At 36.5% G+C, this 14,071-nt stretch overlaps 3 protein-coding genes across 5 annotated transcripts in view; 1 reads left to right on the top strand and 2 right to left on the bottom strand.

Moving 5' to 3' along the window:
- The window catches only part of LOC129792881 (activating transcription factor 7-interacting protein 1), a 481,750-nt gene that overhangs the window by 465,894 nt on the left and 1,785 nt on the right, over positions 1–14,071 (bottom strand). The window contains exons 3-6 of one of the 3 annotated variants that reach the window (XR_008750847.1): positions 12,043–14,025; positions 8,907–9,801; positions 7,246–7,784; positions 6,461–7,094 (exon numbers count right to left, since the gene is read on the bottom strand). Coding sequence is in view for 2 of the 3 variants with exons in the window: in XM_055832278.1 (XP_055688253.1) it covers positions 6,580–7,094; positions 7,246–7,784; positions 8,907–9,801; positions 12,043–14,025 (3,932 nt within the window). In the remaining variant the exon portion in view is untranslated. Of the gene's footprint in view, positions 1–6,294; positions 7,095–7,245; positions 7,785–8,906; positions 9,802–12,042; positions 14,026–14,071 lie in introns of those variants that run through there. The other 2 variants (XM_055832278.1, XM_055832279.1) reach the window with 2 other exon arrangements.
- On the bottom strand, positions 1,967–3,273 carry LOC129792965 (PR domain zinc finger protein 10-like). The gene is made up of 3 exons (XM_055832463.1): positions 3,154–3,273; positions 2,343–3,077; positions 1,967–2,286 (listed from the first exon to the last, which is right to left on the bottom strand). Exons 1-3 carry the CDS (start codon positions 3,246–3,248, stop codon positions 2,148–2,150), a joined length of 969 nt encoding a protein of 322 aa, XP_055688438.1. The 5' UTR covers positions 3,249–3,273; the 3' UTR covers positions 1,967–2,147.
- On the top strand, positions 3,545–4,399 carry LOC129792982 (uncharacterized). The gene is made up of 2 exons (XM_055832490.1): positions 3,545–3,764; positions 3,825–4,399. The coding sequence occupies exons 1-2, from the start codon at positions 3,634–3,636 to the stop codon at positions 4,366–4,368; spliced, it is 675 nt and encodes a 224-aa protein (XP_055688465.1). The 5' UTR covers positions 3,545–3,633; the 3' UTR covers positions 4,369–4,399.

Below are 14,071 nucleotides of genomic sequence, written 5' to 3'. Positions count from 1 at the left end.
TTCTTTATCAATTTTGGATAAATGTAGCTGAAAAGTAGAAAGGAAAAGCAAATGGGATAATTTCTAAGAAATTAAAATAATCAGAATATGTATTACAATCAAGAACATTACGAAATTAATAGACACGAGTTGGAATAAATACAATTTTTTAGGGAAGCATGTTCTCAATACGACCCTTCATGAATTTTATAATAAAATTAAAAGAATTAAATGAAAAAAATATTTTTTTTTCTTGATTTTTTATAAGCTTGTCGAGCTATCGAGTGTCTTAAGATATAAAAAATTTACTTTACGGACGCAGACTGACGTCAGTAGGGTCTCACGTTCACCTCGTTCCTTTAGAAAATTACGGCCGTGTAAGAATTATTAAATGAAAACCTTTCTGGTTGCCGTTGCTGCTAAATGAAGAAACGCGTGAGTTTGAAAGAGATTAATCTGAATAAAACAAATTGAGGCTTAAAAACTTAGCAGAGCCTATGTGCAACGTTCTTTTGAATGATTAAAACTTATTAATTTTCTTTATAAATTACCCCTGAGCTTTTTAGAAATAGTTTTTGAAGTAATTTATACGAAATGCCCAAGAAAATGTAGTTTAGCATTTGAGACATCTTACCCTATAATGATCGCCATCGTCAATAATTCATATTACGTTTGGTTTATCACGGAAAACAATTTAAAAATCAATTTTATTCAATCAATGAATAAACCCAGAACAAAAGAATTGAAATGGAATGAAAAAAATCAACGATTTCAATTCTCTTTTTGGTGACTTTTGGGGTTGTGAGATCTACTATCTAAATAACAGGAATGAATATTTTTTCTCCCCTGGCTGCCCAGGAATATTTCCATCTCCGATTAAGGTCCCCAAACCGTGATGTAACACAATAAACACAACACCCGCGTCGAATTTCCATCGACTTGTGTATCAGACGAAGACACGCAATCTGTTCAGCGTCACGATTTCAACCACAAACGGGGTGGTTTATATCAAGAACGAACAAAAAAATGGGAAATACTATTGAAAAATCAAGAAAATGAGCGAAATACGAGTAGAACGGGGAAAGTTCTTTTATAGAAAATGAAGAAAACTTCTCTTACCTTTTGAGAAATCGTATCCATTTTGAAGATTTTTCAAAAAACTTTCAAAATAACTTTACAAACTTTTTATTAATAGAACGTTTAACGAGGAAAATTGCTGGGAAATTGTTGACTACACACACGTTGGAGGCCACACTATACGCCCACCCTCGCGCTACAACAGTTGGAAATGTACTGCTGAAAGTTTTCACATATAGTCCGTCCACCGAAGGAAAAGGCGCGACTTTGAAGTTATTTTTGGGGGAGGTGTTGTGTATACCTTTTCACAACCCCAATTTTTCCTCATGCTCATTTCACTCAATACTCGGTGTGTGTACATAAAATGAACACTCTCTTATGTATTTCCTCAATTACCTCCCTTCATATTTCCATCTCTTTACCCCTACTATCAGCCCCAACCCCTCATTATTCCGCAAAGTATATCACGAAGAAAGTTTTTGCACCCATGTTAAGAAAAATCCATTTTCAATCATTTTATTCACTTCATTTTCTTAAAAGAAAATTAATCTCTAATCTTTGGGAGGGAATAAAGAATTTAAATGTTTTTTGGCAGCCTTTGTGTAAACGTTTCAGGGAAAAATTAGAACTATTTAAGGCAAAGGCAAAATTTTAACCTCATACTTTGCCCTCAAGTTCCCTTTTAAAAAGAAAGCTTTTTCCGAGTTTTCTTTCAATGAACTTGTAGTAATTGATACTGCCTAAACGGCCTAAAAACATACAAAAATTATCATCAAGAAACTTGGCAGCAATTGTCAGTTTTGTCCTCCAAGTGTTAAAATAGTGACAAAAATTGTTGAACGGTTCGAACAAGGTCATTCTCCCCTATTAAAATAAAAGTTCTTTCGAGAATTCTTAGTTGTTGTTTTTATTAATAAAAAATCACTTAAAAATACATATTTTATGATTAAATCCGTTAAATTCATTCCATTGATTAATTTTAATCAAAATTAGTTAATTTGTAACGTAGAAAAATGAATAGATTGCTAGAAAATAAGAAGTCATTAAGACTGATTTTGTTCCTTTCTTCCCTCCTTCTCATGCAGTAAAAATTAATCCTTAACGATCCTCGTGGGTATTTGTGTGATCCTCAAAGTCACTTTCCTCGGAAAATTGTTCTCCACATTTTGTACAGATGAAAAATTCAAAAGTATCAACATCAGAGGATATTTCAGAATTTCCATCAAAGTTCTGCAAAGACAACATAATTATGTTTTGAATTACGTGGAAGAGGTCTCTTTTCTCACACGCTGTGATTTTCAATCTCATGGCGTTGTAGGCCGTCTTTATCGCAGAAAATCATGCCACAAATGAAGCAAAGCTGCTGCTCCTCCCTCTCCTGTCTAGGTGGATGATCTGCCGGGATATTGAAAGATTCAGGAGGAGTTCTGAATTGTTCTTCAATATTGAAATCATCATCCTCTTCGTTGTCTCCATTTCTTCCCCAGGAATCTTCAAATGTTCCCTCGGCGTCCAGGAAGCTCTCCCCGTGCTGGAACTGCATCATATCGTCGCCTTTGGAAGTTCCTGCTTCACCTTCCCTGCTGTTTGATTGACTCTCATGCGTACTCTCGATGTGCTTCCTTAAGTTGTAATGACTAACGTATGTCTTTGGGCAGTAACTGCAGGCATTGCGTTTGTTTGAAAAATGCCTACTCATGTGCCCCTTCAGGAAATCCATATTTGTGAAGACTTCAAAGCAAATCCCGCAGAAAATCTTCTGCTGGTAGTAGGCAAAATGCGTATAGACGTGCTTCTCAAGCATTGCCAATCTCACGTATCCTTTTCCGCAGTAGGGGCAGAAGAGATTCTTCACGAGGGCAGGACGATGAAGCTGCCTTATGTGACGATTGAGATGTTTCTTTGTTTCGAATTTTCTGGGGCAATTCGGGCAGGTAAACTCGAAGAAATCCTCCCTGGTGGAAAGGTTCAATGGGGATTCTTCAACCCCCTGAGAGCTTCCCACTGAAATGGTTTCTTCTCTGGAAGAAAAAATTTCAGGATTTTTTTCATTGATACCATTGATATTTCAAATGGGAAAATCGTGGAAAAACTTACATATTTTGATCATTATTATCCATCAAGTTGTCCATGGAAAACTCCTGCTTCACCACTGCGTTCTCATAGGTCTCCTCATCCACTTGGTTTAACATTTTCACAGGTTTTTTCAGGCGGAAAAATCGCAATAAACTAACGTGATGACGCTGAAGAACTTTTTATCGCATTATCTGAAAAACATAACCTCACTTATTTTGGCGGATAATCAGAAAATTGTGAATTTCTACGAAAAATCTCATAACTTTCACTTCCCACCTTCCACAAACATTAATAATTTGTAAAAATCTCTAAATAAATGATTAATAAAGCTTAAAATTGTTTTAAAATACAAATAATTGAAGTTTTTCTGAGAATCCGTTTGTCGTTAAAATTCAAATGTTTGAAAGAAAGGACAAAATTTTTATTGCCTTCTGAGTTTTTGTCGAAACTTGTTCATCTCAATTTTGCTTTGTGAAGGAAAGTTTGTGAAAATCCGTGAAAATGGAGTGTTATCCGTGGAAAGAGGGAGAAGAGCTGTATGAAGAGGTCGTCGTTCAAGTAATACCAGAGGATGAGATCATTGAATATGTTGGAGATTCCGTGAATGTTGACGAAGAGTTGGAGGCCAGCGAGTAAGTTTCCAGGAAATTCCTTATTTTTTGCGCATTAATTGATAAGGCTATAATCTTTAGGATTATCCTCGAGGATCCACCGGTGAATGATCTGCCGGAAGTTCAGGAAGTTGATGTGGTGACTGTTGATTTCAGCTGCACGGGGGGAAAGACAAAGGGAAGGAGACCTAAAGGGATCCTGGATGAAGATCACAATCTTGTGCATGAGACTATGTGTCCCTACTGCATCTTTTGGTTCCAAGATGAGGATGTCCTGATGGAGCACATGAAGAATCACGTCGGGCCCAGGGATCAGTGGTGTCACTTCTGCCACAAGCTCTTTGCCATTAGCTACCTGAGGAAGCACATGAAGGTTCACTTCATCAAACGCTACTACCTTTCGGATAAGACTGATGAGAAGCAGAAGAAGCCACGCAGGGGAGGAACCCAGAAAGCTCAGGGAGCTCACGGAAATCAATCACTGAGGAGCGCACGAATGCCACGAAAGGCTAAAGAGATCACCCAGGAGGGACAGAAGGATTCCAATAAGACTGCCAATTCACCCAATCCATCCCTATGGAATACTCCTCTGTTCATTGATTGCAACAATCTGCCCTCCAATTAAATGCTCAGAGATTTTCTTATTTTCTTCTAGATTAAGCTAAAAAAAAAAAAAAAAAAAAAAGTTTTTCCTTTACATTTTCTTTTGATGAAATATTTGAAATATTTTCTTAAAATTACCTTTAAATGGTAAAATCAATACTTAAGCTTTTTTTTGCAATTTATTGTGTTGAAAATCTAAAATATTATATTGAAGTGAATGATTCCCAGTGATTTACTGATGATGTTGAATTCGAAATGAAATTAAGGAATGAAATCCTTAGAACTGAAGGACTTGAAGGTTCTAAAATTTATTTATTGTTCTCTGTAAATTACTAAAATAAAGAACTTTTCGTTTGAAAAAAAAAACTAAGTTTTTCAGTTTGCGTTTAAATTCATAACGAAATAAATTCGCCAAGGGGTGCTCAAATGTTGAATATTTATGCACTTTTGTAGAATATTCCGAATAAATACGAATATTGCGAATAATTACGAATATTGCTGATTTTGCGCATTTTTTGTGAGGAGGGGGTAAGATTTTCTTGTGGATTTGCTGGAATCTAGCCTGGGTGAGCTGAGACTGCGGAATTGCCCAGCCCATCCTCAATTTTCGCCATAGAGACGCATTTTTCTTCACAGAAGAAAGATTTACCTACAGCTTTTTAAGTTTACCTTAGCCCCCTTGCGGTTGTTTCTTGTACTTGTGATGTTCTTGTAAATCCTTTAATTTAAACTTGATTTAATCAAAATCATATCACGCGAAATACGTCGTTAGAAAGGGCTTAATCTCAGCTTCAAAATAATAAAAAATAATAAATTGTGTTGCTCTTGAGATATTTTTTGAAAACAAGTCGATAAATTATTTTTAAGTTCAGCGCCTCTTGCGGTCGTTTTTCAAAGTTGCGATATTCTTAAGTATTTTTAAACTTTTCTCAAATATTTTATTTTGAACTGGATTGAATGTGTTTAAGTACAGATTAAAGCGAAGTAATGTTGATTTAGAGGTTTGTGAAATATGGCCGATATTCGATGAAAAATTAAGCGGCTATAACAACTAATATTTGCTAAACTGCTTGATCGATTTTTCAATACAATCTATTGATTGAAAAATAATGTCTCAGATATTGTTTCTAGCTTAGATAATTGCAATTATTAGATCTTTTATTCCTTTAAATCTTAATGTATGAAATATTTACACTAATGTTTCATCGTTGATCTTTGACAATGTGTTCTTGAAACATTTTCATGCAAATAATGATTGAAATAAAGAAATCCATAAAAAGTCATTCTATAATGATTCTAAATTAAACTTTAAGAAATATTTTTCAGAAAATTACTTTTCCAAATACATCGATGAAACATTAGCGTCTATGTTTCATACATAGATTGCAGTTTTGAACGATCTTTGCTGGGTTTTTCCAACTTGTCCTAAAAGAAAATGGTAAATCTCTTTGGCGTCTTCTACTACACTTAATATCCTCTGATCACTTTCTTCCATGTCGCTTCTAAAAGAAAGCCTTGAAACGAAATTTACCAATGACTAGCCTCCTTTTCCTTCTTTTAAGAATCGGATCCCATCTTATGATCAGAAAATTCTGCTTTTGATCAGAAGAATATTCCTTTTGATCAGAAGAATATTGCTTTCACTTTTTTTGTAAAATCAAGATACTGACATTTTTTTCATTCATGACCAGAAAGCATTAATCTTCTGATCATGAACCAATTTCACTGTTCAATCGTTAATTATCCTGATCAAATATCCTTCCTTATCAAAATGGCAAATTTTTCTGACAAAATAGAACATTCCTCTCCGAATTGAACATTTTTTCTGATCAAAACGGAATATTCTTCTGATCAAAAGCAGAATTTTCTGATCAAAAGATTTAGGTAATCCTTCAGAACCCCCATAACACAAAAACATTTATTTTTCAAAGAAAAAACTCCAATTATATTTTTTCATGAAGTATATTATATTTTTATTTTATTTTAATACCTACATCTATCAATTTTTTTTGTTTTAACCTAATCTACAAAATCATTAATTTTGCTAACAATCATTTGAAAACTTGATAAAACATAAAATGCGAATTTATTTTTAGAGACAGAAAAATTAATACATAGAGAGATTTTCTTTTCTTTTCTTTTCTTGAAATTTTGAGTGTGTGGTTCACGCACGCCCGTCACTATATGAAAGATTTTTTTCTATTTATAAATTCCAAAAAAAATCATCTTTTCTTTACCACGTCCGCGGAACACTAAACATCCCACACCGATCGTGTATATCGCGCGCACGTACGGCAAACCAATATCGCTGGCCCTCCTGGAACTGCGACAGTGTCACCGCCATGGGGAGCATCATTGACTTCACATCACCCACGAGGCGCCAATTGTCCGTACTCGGTGCAGCCGATGTCTCCTGATACGCATAAATCTGATAGTCGCGGATCTCCTCGTGATCATCCGTGAGATCATCCATCGTCCACGAGATCACAATTCCCTGCTTCTCATCGTTCTTTATGCGTATCACCGGACGCGTTGGGATGCGCTTCATGCCATACTGTGACGGTTGATTCTGGAACGGCGGCAATGGGGCCGGATGCGTACGTTGCGGCGCCATCAGCCTCGCTGCAGGACGTGCTTGAATTTGCGGCGTGGATCCCATTGTGGATGTCATTGGAGGACGTCTCAGGATATTCTGTGGTGGAACAGCTGGTCTAATTGTCACATCAGCCGGTTTTGGAGCAATTGGAACTGCAATGAAGGAAGATTTTTCATGAAAAGTTTCCCCAAAACTTCACTAAAATCCGAAATTTTCCTTAAAAATTTAAAACAGAAAGAGAAATCTTCGCAAATTCCTATAAACTGATACGCAAAACTTTTTTAAATAAAGAAACAAAATTACTTTTCATCCTACTACTCGTACCATACTTATTCGGCATGGTTTTGGGGGGCAGTTGTCCATTCGTCGCTGCCACCGGTTGCACCATCACATACTTCGCTGTGGACTTACTGCTGGAACTACTCGGGATGGCCACAAGAGCTGGGATGTTGCCATTGAGGAGTGTCTGTGGCACCGAAGTCTTCGGCTGCTGTGGCCCCAACTTTGTCGCCTTGGCATTGTCATCCTCATCCGTGAGATCAACCACAACTTGTTGCTTCTTCGGTGGACTCAGAACACTCATAGCTCGTTGCGGTTGCAGCGTCACCTTGTGCAGTGGTTGCTGCGGAGATTGCTGTTGTGACGGCGCCACAGTTGATGGCGATATAATCACACGTTGTTGGTGCGTCTGACTCGCCGGTGTAACTGTTTTCGTCACAACCGTAGACGTCACAGTGGACGTCCTTACGGCAGTTCGTTTAACCACATACGGCTGCTGCGGTGGGGTAACCACCTTATTAGTCGGTTTAGGGGTGTGTTTCAGTACGACGATGCTTGAAGTTCTGCAGGAAAAAAAAACGTTGGAGTTTTTTTTAAATTAAAAATTAACTGCTTTTGACAATTTCTTTGTTCAATCAAAACGTTTGTCGTTTCTCTTCTAACGTTTTAAGCTTCTGTTTCAGTGTTTGACGTTGAAAAAATTTGAAACATTTGATGTTTATTTCCTAACGATTGACGTTTGATATTTTTCTATCATTTGACATTCCTCTAACGTTTGAAGTTTAATAATTTTTTGACATTTTGATGTTCTTTTCCTAACATTTGACGTTTAGTAATTTTCTACCGTTTGATATTTTTCTATCATTTGACGTTTAATAATTTTTTGACATTTCCCAAAGATTGTCATTTGAAGTTTGTTATTACTTTATCTATTGACGTTTAATAATATTCGACATTTGATGTTCATTTCCTAATGATTGACGTTTAATATTTTTCTACCGTTTGACATTTAATAATTTTTAACATTTGATGTTAATTTCTTAATGATTGACGTTTAGTATTTGTCAACCGTTTGACATTTTTCTATCATTTGACGTTTAATAATTTTTTGACATTTTGATGTTCATTTCCCAACGATTGTCATTTGAAGTTTGTTATTTCACTATCGTTTGACGTTTAATAATCTGACATTTGATGTTCATTTCCTAACGATTGACAATGTTCTAAATTTTGACGTTTGATATTTTTCTTACCTTAGACACGATACACGTTCTATTTTAAATTATAACTTTTCTCTCTTAACGATTGATATTTTTCTATTTGGACATTTGACTTTTCTATTATTTGACGTTACCGCTAATGATTGAATTTAAAAGAACTTCAAAAGTTAGAAAAAAATTATGTTTTCTGACGTTTGAAGTTCTTTAACATTTGACATTTCTAAAATTTTTGGTCTTTTTTTTTAATATTTAGCTTTAATTATTTTAACGTTTGATACTTCTTTTTTAAGTCTTTATCTTTAATTTTCTATTAATTCACGTTTATTCGAACGAAACACGTTTATTTTCTATTTTTTTGACGTTTGTTGACACTTGAAGGTTAATTTTTTTTTGACATTTGACGTTCCTTTTCTAACGAATGACATTTCCTTCAACAAAAACAATCAAGAAAACAAAAAAAGTTACCTTTGTGCAATGGATGGTGATGTATTGGGCGATGAAGCTGCATTCAGAGCTAATTTCTGCTGTGTTTGCTGCATCATTTCCTGCCTCTTCTTCTGCTCCTGCACATCCAGATTCCTCTGCTCTGCTTCCGACATTGGTGGTCGCATTGGGGTGAATCTCTGATTAGGTTTTGCCCTCTTAGCTGCTTCCTGGGCCGCTGCTTGTGATCTCGCAGCATTGGCTTGTATGTCATTTGCAACAGCACTACTCGAATGTTGCTTCCGGGAATTCGAAACTGATACCTGTAGCCCAACGGCTCGTGTTATCTTCGGTATCTGAACATATCCGGAATTCCGATTATCCAAATCCTGCTGAACCCTCTTGTAGACAACCTCGAGATCGTGGAAGTTCTTACTGAGCTCCGCCAGCTTTGTACGATAGAACCCAATCATCTCCTCCTGCTTCTCCAGCTTCTTTCGCATTTCACTATATTCAGACTTGTGCGTTATCAGTTCTGCAATCTTCTGCAGCACAAAATCCTCGAGATCTGCATGCGACATATCTTGGAAGGGTTTCTTGAATCTCGTCATGAATTCCATGGAAATCTTCTTCGGCAGCGGAGTCAGCAAGCTCCCGACATCCTTCTCGGCTTCCGTTACCTTCTCCTTCCCCTCGAGCTTTTGTTTCCTCGACTTTAAGCTCATCGTATCGGTATCACTGTCATCCCTTTCACTCTGCCGACTCGTGCTATCCTGCAAGTCGACTCCACCCCTTTTGCTGCTACGAATTGAACTCTGACTGTCGGTATCCTTTTCCGATTCATCCGACAATTTCATCCTTTTGCATTTCTCCTCGTAGTCAGTGGAGGTTGATGCACGTTTCTTAGCTGTGTCCCCTCTCAACTCATCCATTTCATCTAAAATGGATGGACATTTTGAGAGATTTTAATGAAATTGCTTTGTTAGGTTTTGTTTTCTTCTCATTAAACGTGATAAAATATTAAAGGATTTAAAATAAAATAAAAGAGAATGAGAAAAAAAGATGAGTTGAACCTGGATTCGAACCGTCGTAACTTCTATTAGAAGCTTACAGTTTTATCCATTACACTAAAAACTAAGAGAAGGAGTAATAGTTTAGTATAGTAGATTGAAAAAATCGAAAATAATGAAGATTTCTACAGTAGAAATGAATGAATTAAATTCTTCATGAAAAATCGGCTTGACCGATTTTGTTTAGTCAAAAACGGACAAAATAATAAAAAAATAAAATAATATTTTAATTTTAAAGTGAAAAAATATCAGAACTACAAACGAAAGAAGCATAAAGGTCTTAAAAAAACTTAAACATAGCTTAAAAGAACTAAAGCCTAGAACGAAAAATTTGGACTAAGCCTAAAAAATTATGTTTTATCTTAAGTTTAAGCCTTAAATTTAAATTGTACCTGAAAAACTTATAAGGCCTCGCTCTAAAAAAACTTAAGCCACGCCCTTTAAATTTAGATCGGGCTTAAAAAACTTAGGCCTAGTTTAAAAAAACTTAAGCCAGGCCCTTTAAATTTAGATCGGGCTTAAGGGGGGTCTCTTTTGAGAGCTGATGAAATTCAAAGTTTTTATTTTTCTTGGGGTTTTTCTTAAACTTGGTTTTCAAATGTTGGTCACATTTAAAGACTTATTATTAAAGAGTAAGAAAATCACTTTCCGCCATCTTAGGTGTGACGCCATCTTGTGATTTTCCTCAAAACACAAAGGTAGGTTTTTCTCAGGATCTACTGGATGGATTTTGATGGGGTAAAAAGCAAATGAAAGAGGAAATACCAATGCATATTTTGATGTACCAGAATTTTGAATTTCCACTGTGGGGCTGAGAAAAGTGCAAAAATGTGATTTCTGTTCACAAGTTTTTGACATTTTTGCACTTTTCTCAGCCCCAGAATGGAAATTCAAAATTCTGGTACATCAAAATCTGCACGGGTATGTCCTCTTTCATTTGCTTTTTACCCTATCAAAATCCATCCAGTAGATCCTGAGAAAAACCTACCTTTGTGTTTTAGGGCAGTTCCGTAGAAAAGTCGGAAAATCACAAGATGGCGTCGCACCTAAAATGGCGAAAAGTGATTTTCTTACACCTCAATAATTAGGCTATAAATGTAACCAACATCGGAAAACCAAATTTAAGAAAAACCCCCAAAAATTGCAACATTAAATATGTGTAAATTCTAACAATTTTCCCAAGAGACCCCCCTTAAAAAACTTAAGCCTAGCTTTAAAAAACTTAAACCAGGCCCTTTAAATTTAGATCGGGCTTAAAAACTTAGGCCTAGCTTTAAAAAACTTAAACCAGGTCCTTTAAATTTAGATCGGGCTTAAAAAACTTAGGCCTAGTTTAAAAAAACTTAAGCCAGGCCCTTTAAATTTAGATCGGGCTTAAAAAACTTAAGCCTAGCTTTAAAAAACTTAAACCAGGCCCTTTAAATTTAGATCGGGCTTAAAAAACTTAGGCCTAGTTTTAAAAAAAAAACCAAAGCCAGGCCCTTTAAATATAAATTGGACCTGAAAAACTTATAAGGCCTAGCTTTTAAAAACTTAAGCCAGGCCCTTAAAAATATTGGGTTTAAAAAACTTAGGCCTAGTTTTAAAAAACTAATGCCTATTTTAAAAGCCTATAGTCTGATTTAAGAAAACAGGAGTCTTGAATAAAAACAACTTATAGGCCTAGTTAATAAATTAAGCTTGTCTTAAAAAAAATCTTAGCCGAACTTCAGTAGGCAATTGCACTCTTTGTATCTCGCTAATGTTTCATCGGTCAATTTTAACGAAGTATCTTTGAAATATTTCGATGAAACATCCGCGCGAATGATTCATTCATTGTAAAAAAAAAAGATGACGTAATTGTTATAATTTTTTTATGCAAGAAGAATTTCCATAGCCAATCTCAAAAGTTGAAAATTGAAGCTTGTTCAACGATTTATATTTTCTTTTAAAAATGAAAGAATTCTTGCACGTTTAGCGGGGTATTAGTGTAAAAATATAATAAATTCTTCAAATTAAAAGCTTTGTAATTCTTTCATTACATGCTGAATGAATAAAAAGAAGAAAATAATAGAAGAAGGATTAGTTTAGAATTTTCGTTTTAGTCCTTCATTTAATTCATCACTCACCCTTATCAATTGATAAGTCATCATCATCAATTGGGATGGGCTCCTCAACTGTTGTGGAGCTCTTTGGTGGTTCATTCTTCTGTGGAGCAGCACTGTCTATCTCCTCATCAATGTCCATTTCTGTGGGTTTCATTTCTTCCGGCTTTTCCTCACTGGTTACACATTGCTCGGAAGTTTCCGGACTCTCCTTTTCAGCGTCTTTAGTTGAACTTTCTGCTTCGGGGGCTTTTTCCTGCGCATCCGGTGCTTCAGCTTCATCGTCAATTATTAAAACGTCATCACTACTATTGGCCACATCGTGTGATTTATCGGCTGTCTCATCTTCGCAAGTCCTGGAAGCATCTGCATTGTCCAAAGTTTTTGTTTCTTCCTTTGGAGGATTTTCGGTGCTTTCTTGTTCCTTTTCTAAGGATTCAACTGCTTGAGCTTCACTTGTTTCTACCTTTTCTTCTGCTGCTGCTTTTTCTGAGCTTTTGGGCATATCTGAGCTCTCCTCATCCAGAGAAATAGCTTGATCAGCATCATTTTGCAAATCCTTTTCGTCTGCAATTGAATTTAGGAGTTCATCGCATTCCTTGAAAATATCCTCTTCGGTATCTTCTTTCGCATCTTTCGGCTTCTCCTCCTCAGTTGGTTTCTTCTCTTCAACCTTCGATGGGGCTTCATCGAGATCCATCATTATTACATCATCATCCTCATCAATTTCCTGATGCTTCTCCTCCTTTTCCTTCTCTTCTGTACTTGAGCTAACTTCCGGAAGCTCCTTTTCCTCTTCATTGGCCTCATCGATGTTCTCATCAACACCAATTTCCTTGAGCATATCGTCGAGATCTATTACAACATCTGCATCATTCCTCAAACCTACTTCATTGAGCTTCAATGCTTCGTCTTTTGTAAAATCCTCCTCTTGTTCTTCAAGGGGTTTTGCTGTATCCTTCTCATTGATTTCTATGTCTTCTCTTACATTTTCTTCTTTATTTTTATCATCAATTTCGCAATCATTCTCTTCCTCCATGGTTATTGATCCACCGGGAATATCTGTTGGAGAAATTTTTGATGTTTCCATGGGAGTATCCTCTGAAAGGTCCTCATGTGTCATTGGAATTTCCATTGGAGCTGCCTCAGGTGCATCCTCGGATATTTCATCAACAATTTCATCCGCAACAGATAATTTATCATTTTGCGATGTGTCCTCAGTTGTCGTAGGAATTTCCATGGGAGAAACATTAGACACCTCATAGGGTTTATCCACAGTGGTGTTTTGACTCTCTTCCGGGGTTTCCAGAGCACCAGCACCATCTAAAACTTCCTCATTGTGGTCATTTGATGTATCCGGAACATCTACAGCTGCATCATCAGGTGGTACGGAAAATTTTTCCTTGGAAATAGCTTCATTGACGTCAGCACCATCCCCACTATCGGCTTCCATTACTTTGCATTCTTCATTGCTGGATTCGGGTGTTTTCTCCTCAGTGTAGGCAATACTATCTGATGTGTCCTGTTTATCTGCGGAGATATCCTCACACGTCATAGGAGGTTCACAGGGAATTCCGTTGGATTCTTCCTGTTCCATTTCTGCATCATTCTCCGCACTGATTTCCCTGTCATTTGCTTTGTTTGCTGCATCAACATTTTCTTCAGTGTTGATGAAGTGTTCCCCAAGGGGCTTCTCATTACTCTGAGAAACGTCCGTTGGTTTAGAATTTACATTTTCACATTCATCCACATTCTTCGCGTCAAGATTTTCACTTTCAACTGCACTACCATTGCTCAGAGGCTCAACGTCGTCTTCTGGAGCATTTGAACACTTTTCGGGCACATCAACCGATGATGGGTCGGTGATTGTGCCAACATTATCACTTTCACTAATCCCTTGAGGACCATCAAACACTGTCCCCTCGAGATTCACTTTACTATTTTCACTTTTAGAGTCCTCCGGAGGGGAGTCCTGATTATCCTGTTCCGTAGGTTCCTCTGTGTTGACTACAAGAAGCAGGGAAATGTGAATTTAGAAGGGAAAATTATGTAA

This window comes from Lutzomyia longipalpis, chromosome 3 (assembly GCF_024334085.1).
Source record: "Lutzomyia longipalpis isolate SR_M1_2022 chromosome 3, ASM2433408v1".
Taxonomy (NCBI): Eukaryota; Metazoa; Arthropoda; class Insecta; order Diptera; family Psychodidae; genus Lutzomyia; species Lutzomyia longipalpis.
Note: the sequence above shows the minus strand (reverse complement) of the source record. Positions and strands in the feature narration are given on the sequence as shown.

Coding starts and splice junctions, on each gene's coding strand:
- LOC129792982 (XM_055832490.1), top strand. CDS start 3,634: ATGGAGTGTTATCCGTGGAAAGAGGGAGAAGAGCTGTATGAAGAGGTC. Junction 3,765..3,824: donor GAAGAGTTGGAGGCCAGCGA/GTAAGTTTCCAG, acceptor TATAATCTTTAG/GATTATCCTCGAGGATCCAC.
- LOC129792965 (XM_055832463.1), bottom strand. CDS start 3,248: ATGTTAAACCAAGTGGATGAGGAGACCTATGAGAACGCAGTGGTGAAG. Junction 3,078..3,153: donor GATAATAATGATCAAAATAT/GTAAGTTTTTCC, acceptor TTTTTCTTCCAG/AGAAGAAACCATTTCAGTGG. Junction 2,287..2,342: donor GAGATTGAAAATCACAGCGT/GTGAGAAAAGAG, acceptor TTGTCTTTGCAG/AACTTTGATGGAAATTCTGA.